The 11,163-nt window shown below is 39.5% G+C and overlaps 1 protein-coding gene across 2 annotated transcripts in view; it reads left to right on the plus strand.

Annotated features, from left to right (window-relative positions):
* Positions 1-9,632, plus strand: part of LOC125296671 (collagen alpha-1(XI) chain-like) — a 131,771-nt gene extending 122,139 nt beyond the window's left edge. For both annotated transcript variants that reach the window (XM_048246710.1, XM_048246711.1), the window contains exons 64-67: positions 106-218; positions 3,807-3,875; positions 8,482-8,715; positions 8,843-9,632. In XM_048246710.1, the coding sequence (XP_048102667.1) occupies positions 106-218; positions 3,807-3,875; positions 8,482-8,715; positions 8,843-8,989 (563 nt within the window). In that variant the 3' untranslated portion in view covers positions 8,990-9,632. The remainder of the gene's footprint in view (positions 1-105; positions 219-3,806; positions 3,876-8,481; positions 8,716-8,842) is intronic.
* The last annotated feature ends 1,531 nt before the right edge of the window (positions 9,633-11,163 follow it).

Below are 11,163 nucleotides of genomic sequence, written 5' to 3' on the forward strand. Positions count from 1 at the left end.
CTTACTAAATTATTTCATTTTGAGAAATACCAAGTGTACTTTTAACATTTAAGGCATGCTTCTGTAAAGGACATTCCATGACTTATTACCTTTTTCTGTATACAGGTGAATACTGGATTGATCCAAACATGGGATGCACAGGAGATTCCTTCAAGGTATATTGTAACTTCACAGCAGGTGGTGAAACTTGCATCTATCCCGACAGGAAGTCCACAGGGGTAAGTGTCACTTAATAAAATTTCCATGATAGAAATTCCCTTAATCTTCTGCAGTCATTTTTCTATTATAATAAATAATTTAGCTTTAAAGACATAGTAACCTGTACAACAGTTTGCCAATTTTAAAAAGCTATTGGTTCTGGTATCATTTTCAAATTATTGTTCATATTGCCAATTGAAGAACACCCCTGTCATTCCACATGTCCATTTGATTGGATGTTGAGCTCAAATTTTAACAGCCTCTTGTGGAATGGAAAACAGAATCATAGACAGGACTTTTAACATAAAAAATAGGAAATCTGGCTCAAGTATGCAGGTGCATACCCCATTTGGGTCTATGTGCCCACAGACACCCAGGTTCAATTCTACCACCCACTCATTTCCTATCAACTTCTACTATTCTATTATATTCAGACAGTTAGGTTGAACTATTCATTAATTTCTGGATGAGGGGCATTTAATGAGTCAACACGAGTGGCTATATCACAGGACATCCCCACTTAGGTGCTTCACTCGCTTTTTTCATTGAATCGTCTGATGTGAACATTCCATTCATTCAAAACAAGAGAGCAGAAATTTCATAATGACACATTTGAGTGAGGAAATGAAGTAAATACAGTGTAACATAAATGTTCAATTTAGATGTAATGACAAGAAAGTAGGCTATGTGCACAAGCAAATACTCTCTTCCGGTGCTTCTGCTCTGCTTGTGATCCAGGCTCACGGTCGACTGCAATTATCTGTCTGTTTGTGGAATTTTCTGAAAGTGTTGCTGCACTGCAGAAACGTGTTGAAGTTTACATGGCAAAAATAATCCAATACGCCTATCTCATGCTGATCACTGTGGGACTCTGTACACCATGCCAAACACTATCTGCGGATATAGAGGATCAACTACTTGTTACCTATACCCTAGTTACCTATACCCGAGATGCACTGCTAGCACAGACAGCCAGACCAATTCCTATGAATCTGCCCGAATGTGTGAGGCTGCGGCGGAGTATGGCAGCGTCTGCGTCGAAATGGGAATGCCTTTGCTTACCCACAATGATACTATGCGATGCAAGATCACTTCGAGCCATAATAGAGAACTGCAGGTTAATATCAGGGCATGCTTAAAGAACCGCACCCCAAGTGTGATGGTATTCACAGAAACTTGGCTACACCAAACCTCCTTGATTAATATAAAGGATTCTCTCTCATTTGAGCAGAGATGAGTGAACTAGCCGGAACTAGAACTAGAGATGGTCTGGCTGTGTATGTGAGTGTGCACCAGTCAATAGTTTGGGAGACAATCTGCTGCCCTAATGTTAAGACCTTGCTGCAGCCCATATTGCAGACTGTGCACATCAAGAACTACTGCAGTCACTGGGTGCCCCTGTTTTTAATTTTGGTGACTTTAATTTTTGCAAATTCTAACTGCCTTGGTTCAAACAATATGTAAAGTAACATTTTAGGATATCCAGTGTATTTCCCAGCCAGTGATCTATCTTGCGCGTACTGTAGTGCTGTAGAATATTTTACAATACTATCCACTTAATCCTGACATATAAAACCATGCTGAATTGCAGTAAGCCACAGGTGAAAACAGTGACTGTGGTCTGATGATGGAATACAACCAAGCTTAAAGGATGCTTCCTATGCACAGAAGATACACATCCGTGTATTAACAATACTATACACGGATGTAGGCCCAGTTTATACTGTGTTGCTTGAACTTAGTTCCTAGCCTAGGGAAGAGTGCATATACTGGGCTAGGCTTAAACAGGGCTAAACCTGGAACTTGAGCTCTAGAAACAAGCCCTGTTGCTTATACATCACAATAAATACTGATGGCCCACAGTATAAACTGGGCTATTGATGTGACGACAGATAGGGCTGGGTAAAAAGTGGTACAAAACTCTGGGGGCCTTATCTCGGCGATCTAAAATGCATGGTCACTGGCAAATAGCTTAGGGGTTTGTCCAGTACAACGTTATCAAATGTCTGGCGCCTGGTGCAAAAAGGCGGTTCCTATGTTTCTTAATCAGTCATGGGTGTGTTTTGGGCGTAACATCCTTTAAACCAATGAAAATGACATCTGTCATTCCCTTTAACATCAAGCAGTGCAACTTCAAACAGCGCATTTGAAGGAATGTGCTTACATGCGAGACCACATGGAACACAACCTATTGGCAAACCTTTACATCTTGAGAGAGTTCCTTCTAGGTATCATCATTAATGTAGTCTACTCACCAAAATAATGGAAATAAACCTTGCAGTCACTTTATCTCTTCTATGACCCCAAAAAGATTTCCTTTGATTTGTTAGTTTTTTGAACATTTATTTTATCTAATGACATAAAAAACATAATAAATTGCATCCATATATCCTTGGATGCACAACTATTTTCATCTAAAACCGCCTAAACCTAACCTGACCCTAGCCAGATGAATTTCGCTCCGCCTAGCTCCACTCATCCATCTGGAACCGATCCATTGAAGTGTTGCTTCAGAAGGCTGGGCCTAATCAAAAAATGCTTGCATATGATTGAATAAGCCACTTGTCCGTCATCTATTGACGTGCTACTTCAACCACTCACATGAAGCCAACCCCATTGACGCTAATAACAGTGTCACAGTCGCTTCTACGCTATGTCACATCTATGAAACTCCCGCCCTGCGTCCTGATTGGCTGAGCCATAAAGTCGGTTGCAGAAATCACTCTCAATGGAAGAGGTCCCAGATGGATGTGAGTGAAGCTAGGCGGAGCTATAGCGGAACGAAATTCATCTGGCTAGGGTCAGGTTAGCCTAAACCGCCTAAAACCGTGAGAATGAAAGCTAATTACTTTCACGTTTTTCTTAAAGTGACAGGCACTCAATTAGACCTACACACCACCACTGTAATGAAATTAAAGACAAGTGTAATAGTTAAAAAATCAATATGAAGTATTCAAATTACTAAATATTTTTTAGCTATTAGTAATTATGCAGATCATAAAATAGGCTGCTATAAGTTAACAAAATATATAAAGTTTATGAATTCCAAAATATTACTGATGACGTCAAGGTGGTGGGGGCCCCAAATCCAATCAATACTGTCATTCCCGGACCATGCTCTGACAACAGCTCAGACACGGAATGTATATGGAGAGAGATAAAAAGGTGGCCTTAAAATTGTGGCGGTGCAATACAAAATTTGGGTACACCTAAAGTTTGTGCTGGTGCACCTAAATAAAAAAGTTAGGCGCACCAGTGCAACCAATGCAAACATTTAGTCTAGAGCCCTGTATATATATATACATATATATATATATATATATATATATATATATATATTTTGTAATCAGTCTGCTCTTTCTGTCCAGATTGTTGTATACGTTTTGCATGGTCAAATAACTGTATATATGGGCAAATTGAACATTTTAACTAACATTCAATCAGAAAAATCAAGAATTCAACAAAGCTGTGGCATAAGGTATTCTAACAATAGCTTTAAGAGGTTACTTTTTTGTAAGTAAATAATAAATATGTGAATTATATGTGTTATATATGTGATGTTCATCATTCCATGTCAACGTACTTTTTTTTTTTTGTTTCTGAAACAGGCTAGAATTTCTTCTTGGCCAAAAGAATCTCCAGGATCATGGTTCAGCGAATTTAAGCGTGGAAAAATTGTAAGCATACATGAATTTGTTTTTGTCCTTGCATACATCACGTACATTTTCCCTCTCAAGATTCATCATTAAAATGTACCATTTAAAATGCTACCTTATCAGATATAACACTGGACCTTTATTTTGATAGACTTTATTTCATGTCAGTCATTGCCATGGACATAGACAATATTTATGTGACAGGTCATGTTAGTCATAATTTTAGCTGTAAACGAAATTAGGCTACAACCCTGAATATTTAAAGTAGGACATTGATTCACTTAATTTGAGACAAAATGGGACAGAAACCCCAGTGTTCACTGAATTGTTACCACGTGAGAGAAAATGCCACATGGAAACAAAGCACCCCATCAAACACAAACCTGTTGACTACTTTGAAAGGTGACATCAGGAGTTGAAGACTTCAAAAATGTAATGCCAAACGGATGGTCAGAGGCGCAAAGTTCATAGAGATTAAAGGCGTGGGCAGTTCATATTCACTAATTTAATGGCGTGATTTTGTGATCAAATGCTGGCCGCGAAAGGGTTGTTCTTATGTTTCTTGATCAGTCATGGGTATGTTTTGGGCGTAACATCCTTTAAACCAATGAGAATCTTATTTGTCCTTCCCTTTAACAGCAAGCAGCACAACTTCAAACAGCGCATCAATATTTTGATAGTCAGTGGTGCATTTGAAGGAATCTGCTTGCACGTGAGACTGTATGGAACAGGAATTCCACTAAACCTTGCTTTACTAGATAGACATAGACATTCAGTGCCGCCGCTTCCACCGTGCGCATCACGCACTGTGCGTAGAGCACCACATGATAGAGGGGGCGCCCACATTTAGCCACATTTACGGCAAACTGCGTTTCCCTTTTCCTTGATAACGTTTACAAAGTCAAAATGCACTACGTTACATGCAAGGATGATACTTCTTGGGTGCTCTTAATCGCCACCACGTAGCAGATCTAACTTTACTTAGGCCACTCCACTTAATTGGGAAACACATCTTGTGCGCGCAGGACGGAGACAAAGAGAGTGGCAGATAATCTGGAGATACACAATGACAAGCCCGAATCTTCCAGCTGGCATGTCATTGTGTAGGCCTATCTCCTTTTAATAAACTTTTAAAAGGAAATCATGAAGGCAACAAAGACGAGGCTACAGGAGGTTGTGATTTGTGAGGTTATGTGGTTCCCATTACTGACCATTTTTAAACTCAGATTGGTGGGAGGGCTCTTTAACATAGGCTGCAGTCAATGTCATTTCAAACATGGACAAGCATATAAAGACTACTTTGCTTTTGTAAAATGGATTTGGTGAGTCTTCAATAGTTCATTTTCCAAGCATTTACATGAAGCACATGATATGCTGAGCCGACTGAAACGCATTCCATTCAAATAGCTAGGTGACTAGGTCTACTATGGCTCATAATCAGGGGCGTTTTTTTTTTATATGGACAGTATGGGCAGCTGACCAGGGCGGCATCTTGCCGAGGGCGGCATCATTTGTGAAAAAAAAAAAAAAAAATTGGAGCTCTAATCCTGTACGTAGGCCTACATTTTTTCACGGCTTTGTTCGTAAAATCATTCAGTATTACAACAATAAAAATAGCTTGTGTGTTTGTGTATTGTCTTGAATGACATGCTATATGCAGTAGGCATGCTAGAGGGTAATTGCAGCCCGGTAAACTCGGGTGCTCCGCCTCCTCCTCATGTTTGATGTCAACAAATAATGTTAAGCTTATTAACTGATTTTGCCTACTAAATGACATGAGTAGTCTGAAATGTCACACATCAGAACCTAGGCTTATTGCTATACTTTTAGCCTACAGTTCAGCGTTCAAATAAATAGCAGCGTGTTTAAAAAAAGTAAATAAAGGATGGATTCGCAGATTGTGGTCAGAGAATTGAACTGATGTCCAGCAATCTTGCTGGCCATGTGAACTATCCAGTGTAATTTAATTTTTGATTTTTGTTTGTCACTGACAGTGAAAAATACCAGGAATTGGAGCAGAAAGTACTAAAGTTACTAAAATCTGTTTGTGTCTAGCAGAGTATAGCCAGTGTTGGGAAGGTTACTTTCAAAACGTATTCCGTTACAGAATACAGAATACATGCCCAGAAATGTAATTTGTAACGTATTCCGTTACGTTACTCAATCTGAGTAACGTATTCTGAATACTTGGATTACTTCCGCTTTGAATTGCATTTTATAAGTGTAGGAATGCGGCCATCAAATCCTGCTGACTAAACAGGCCTATTCTGGTGTGTTCTTCTGTTCCAAATGGCTGAAGTGTAGGCCCACACAGGAGAATGTAAAGTCAACTAAGCTACCTGATACAACTATAAAATAGCAAGGTGACCACTAAAACTACAACAGGCGACTAGGCTAATTAAAACAAACAAAAAAAATAGGCTACTGGCGTAGCCAGAAAGGTGTGCCTGTGAGATTTTTCGGTGGCATCAACCCAGTACAAGTGAGGGGCGCATATGACAGGTGGAACGCAGCTATTTTAAGTTAGAATAAAAAACTTAGAATGCAGTGCCTATTTTAGAGATGGGTTTTATTGTAGGTCTAAATCAACACGTGAACTAGGTTTTTTTTATTGATTAGCAAACTGTGTAACCGATTGGCTGAAGTAGCCTGATCTATTAATATTTGGGAAAATATCATTGAACAGACATCAGGAACCACGATCAGTGAGGAACAGGAGTTACCTCCATTTACGGGTCTCCGATGACGCGTCCATAATGCGCGCTGGCTGCGTTTTGACGGGTGCAATGTGAGGCTAGTGCAATACGGCGGGGCTGGCATTTATACATGGAAACAATTTCATCATAGATTGCTTTCAGGAGCTTCTGGTTTGCCTTAATTTATTTAGAGAGTGAATAAACTTATGAAACGGAGAAGTATCGTCATGTAATCTATTGATTTCAACAATGTAACTGTATTCTAAATACCAACTATTTAAATTGTAACTGTAACGGAATACAGTTACTCATAATTTGTATTCTGAATACGTAACGCCGGTACATGTATTCCGTTACTCCCCAACACTGAGTATAGCCTACATGCATCTGCACTCGCCAATTATTAACTCATAGGCAAAGTGAAACTAACTTCACCGTGGTCTCATAGTCAATGACAAAACAGTTCTACACAGTTAATTACTTTCTCTATTGACTGACAAGGGGTTACTTACTTCAATAATGTTCGTATGACTAAATAAAAATCCTAAGGATATTTATATTTATTTTAAAGTAGGCTAAAATAAATGATATGTCGGGGGTGAAAATTAAGTGTGTGGATGTGTGTTGGACATGTTGGTCATATGTAAGTGAGTAGAAGTGGTTTGCAGTGCTGTGTGTCAAAAAGATGTCTATGAACGGTGGGAGAGAGAGAGAGTGATACAGGGGATGCCGATGATTTATAGGTCTTCTCCGGCACCAGGTGAGGCCAATCTCCCTTAATTGGTCTCCCCACTGCAGGCCAGCAACCTGCCCATGTGGCCACCACGGAAAACAGCAGACAGCCCGTAGGGGGAGCAGAGGGGCGTCACAGTGTAATATAACGATTTTTGGATCATGTCCCAGACCACACACCTTATGTTGTTAATTGCCACACCCCTGGGCGCAAGGTTTAATAAAAGTGGAGCACATGGCGAAAAATTCCTTACTTTACATTACGTTACATTTGGTTGCCTCTTTTTAACCAAAGCGACTCACAACATGGTAAACAATTTAAAGGTAGAGTACGATAAGCACAAGTTAGTGCAGCAGTGAGTGCTATTTTCATACAGTCAAGTGTCAGTTCTAATCAGGTGAAAAGTGCTAGAATTAGTAAGGCTAGTGGTAAGTAGTGCTACTAGAGGAGATATTCTCTGAAGAGCTGGGTCTTCAGGAGTTGTTTGAAGATGGAGAGGGATGTCCCTGCTCTAGGTACTGGTAGGGTGTTCCACCAACAACGAGGAACAACAGATGAGAAAAGTTTGGATTGGTCTGAGCGTACGATTGATTGGTGGCAGAGCTAGATGTCGATTGACTTTATTGAGTGTAAGATAAGAATAAGTCTTGCGTCACGCTTTGCGCCACCTTGCACCGGGTGCACAATAGACCCCTAAGTTTGTAACTAAATGAGTGTTGATACACCTCTGTGGTAATTGATGTACCCTATCCTCTATAATTAACCAATGCACTTGTGTGTGGTAGGGGTAAATGGTATATAATTTCTGTACAGAGCCATTACTGACGCTGTCTGCATCAAACCGTCACCAGCACCATTAAAGCTCGGTTAAACTATTCCTGTCCTCCGGTCCTTCCATGGGTTCAGTCTTTTGAAGTGGCCCAAAACTTGCTATTTATTCTGAGGTCCTGCTCCATGAGCACCGTTGGGCTAGAGTGTGAGAGATATCCACTTCATTGAAATGAAAAACTGAATTAATTATTAAATTATTGTGAGATTATTTGACTTTAGAGTTTCCAGTATCATCTCAACATACCCAGAAATGTTGAATATTTAAGTGTATTTATGAAGTACACATAAGTATACTTTGATACATAGTGCTATAAAACACCATAAAACATTTGTATCCTCTCTTATTCTATCCTCTCTTATTTTATAGCTGTCCTATGTGGATGTGACGGAGAACACCATCAATTTGGTTCAGATGAATTTCCTAAAACTTCTAAGTTCATCTGCTCGACAGAACTTTACCTATATGTGCCACCAGTCAGTTGCATGGTATGATGCTAAAACTGATAGCTATGACAAGGCTGTCAGATTCCTTGGCTCCAATGATGAAGAGATGTCCTATGACAACAATCCCTTCATCAAGACCCTCTCTGATGGCTGCTCGGTAATCTTACACAAGACATCCACACAGCAATATAACATCCATACTACAACGTCACATTACTTGTACTTACTAAAACTCACTTGAGCTATTAAAAAATGTTGATGCACTACTCTCTTTCCTCTTTCAGCTGCGACAAGGGTACTCTAAGACAGTAATGGAGATAAACACCCCACGAATTGATCAAGTACCAATTATTGACATCATGCTGAATGACTTTGGGGATCCTAACCAGCGATTTGGGTTTGAAGTGGGGCCTGTCTGTTTTCTTGGCTAAAAAGTACCATGTCATCTCACCATGCTGTACAGGAAGACAAACCATTACCACCTACAACATGTATGATTTGTATTTTTGAGGAATCCAAGAGAGAGAGTGTGCTGATGTATTATTTTTATTATTGTTTTATTGTAGTTTTTTTTAATGTGGAAAGTACATTGCCCTTGTAGGGCAACTTAAAGAAAGGGTGATGGAGTACCCTCACTTCAAAGAGCAATGAACAATTTGATACACATCAAAACCCTTTCATATGTTTTTGTCCAGCCTTTTTCCCTTGGTAAGGTGATCTGCATGTAAAAGGTGCTATTAAAAAAACAAATGTTTTTTTTTTTTGCAGAAGAGGCATAGAGGATTTGAAAAGAGGGTTTAGACTTGTGCATGTTTGTTTGTTTGTTTATTTTGACATATATTTGTCATATTGTTGTTTTTAATGGCCATGGAAAACAGAGTAGCCCAAAGCCAGTTAATCTACTTTTACAAAACATCTGTAAATATTAGATACGTTCAGCAAGAAATTAATATGGAGGATTGGGAATAATTCATCTACAAAGTTGTTTATTAACCATGATAAATGCAATCTGATGAAACAGAACATGAAGTATTTGTGATGAAAAATGCATAATTATTAAAATGTGATTTTGAACAATGCCATAATGACTTTTAAATCAATGAAATTACTGAAGTAGTTAATAGTAAGCATAGTCATTCAGGCTTTTCAGTAGAGCTAAGTGTTGTCACAGAGGCATGTTCAAAAATGTCATAGCAGCAATAAAAAAAATCAAACCTGAAAAATTAGACATTTCCACTGAAACACTTGTGCTGGGGTAATTTGCCTTATTCACCCGGCGGCCAGAACGAGGCTAAAGGGTACACTTGCCATTACACCTCCAGTCCAGCAGATGGTGGTGGTAATGCACTCAGTTTGCAAACTGCCAAAGAAAAAGCTCACCGAAAAAGAAGGGTTCACTCAAAGATGGTTGATTACGAAGATACTTCCTGAGAGGCCATTTCCTGTCCCTGGAAATGTATGCAAATAGGGTAGCAGTAGTGGTGCCCTTGAGCAAAGCACTTAGCCCTTAATTGCTCTGTGGACTTTGGCCCTTGTAGATGACATATGCAAGTCACTATGGATAAAATCATCTACCAAATTAATAAATGAAAATAGATGACCTTCAGGTGTGTCTGATGAGGAAGTAACATGTAAAAGGAACAACACTTTGTTCATTTGAATTATGATCTACACCTTTGTTTTAAACCTTTGACAAACACATATGGTGTATTCTCTGTGTAGTCTGACAGCCATCTGACAGTCATTAACCCCTGATTAAATCAATTATTTAATTATCAACAGATTATATTACAGATCATTACAAAGGATATGCAGTTCAGCACAAATGCACAGTTTATAAAATTAGATGTACTGCATAGTGATACAAAACAGGATTGCTGCTCAGTCCTGCATATTCTCGCCACAACAATAAATCACGCTCGTCAATTTGTCTCCATCACCTACTCCATCCCCTACTCTTGCAACTTATGTATATGTAAATGATCATGTGCATGTGTGTGTTTGAATTTGTGTATAGTGTGCTTCTGTGTGTGTGTGTGTGTGTTCGCTTGTGAGTGTGTGTGTGTGTTGGGGGGTAATGGGGGGGTGTGTGTGTTTATATGTGTGTGCATGCCTGTGTGTGTGTTTATGTGTGTGCATGCGTGTGTGTTCCTGTGTGCCTGCGTGTGAGTGTACAGTATGTGTGTGTGCATGTGGGTGTGTTTATGTGGGGGTGCATGCGTGCATGTGAGTGTGTGCGTGCCTTTGTGTGTCCATGCATGTGTGTGTGACCATGCATGCGTCTGTGTGTGCGTACATGTGTGTGAGTGTGTGTGTGCATGTGTGTTTATCTGTGTGTGCATGCGTTTGAGTGTGTGTGCGTGTGTGTTTGTTTATTTGTGTGCGGATGTGTTTATGTGGGTGTGCGCATGCTTGTTTATGTGTGTGTTTGCGAGCATGTGTGTGTGTGTGTGAGAGAGAGAGAGTGTGACAGTCCTGCCTTGTAGAAATGTAGTAAGTACATTTCACTGAACAAAGAAGAGAATATCTATAGTCTGTACATTAAGGCTTTGTAAAATGTCTGTGTGTGCAATGATTCACAACAGAAGGATTTTTAAAACAGCTT

Source organism: Alosa alosa, chromosome 6 (assembly GCF_017589495.1).
Source record: "Alosa alosa isolate M-15738 ecotype Scorff River chromosome 6, AALO_Geno_1.1, whole genome shotgun sequence".
In the NCBI taxonomy this organism is placed as follows: domain Eukaryota; kingdom Metazoa; phylum Chordata; class Actinopteri; order Clupeiformes; family Clupeidae; genus Alosa; species Alosa alosa.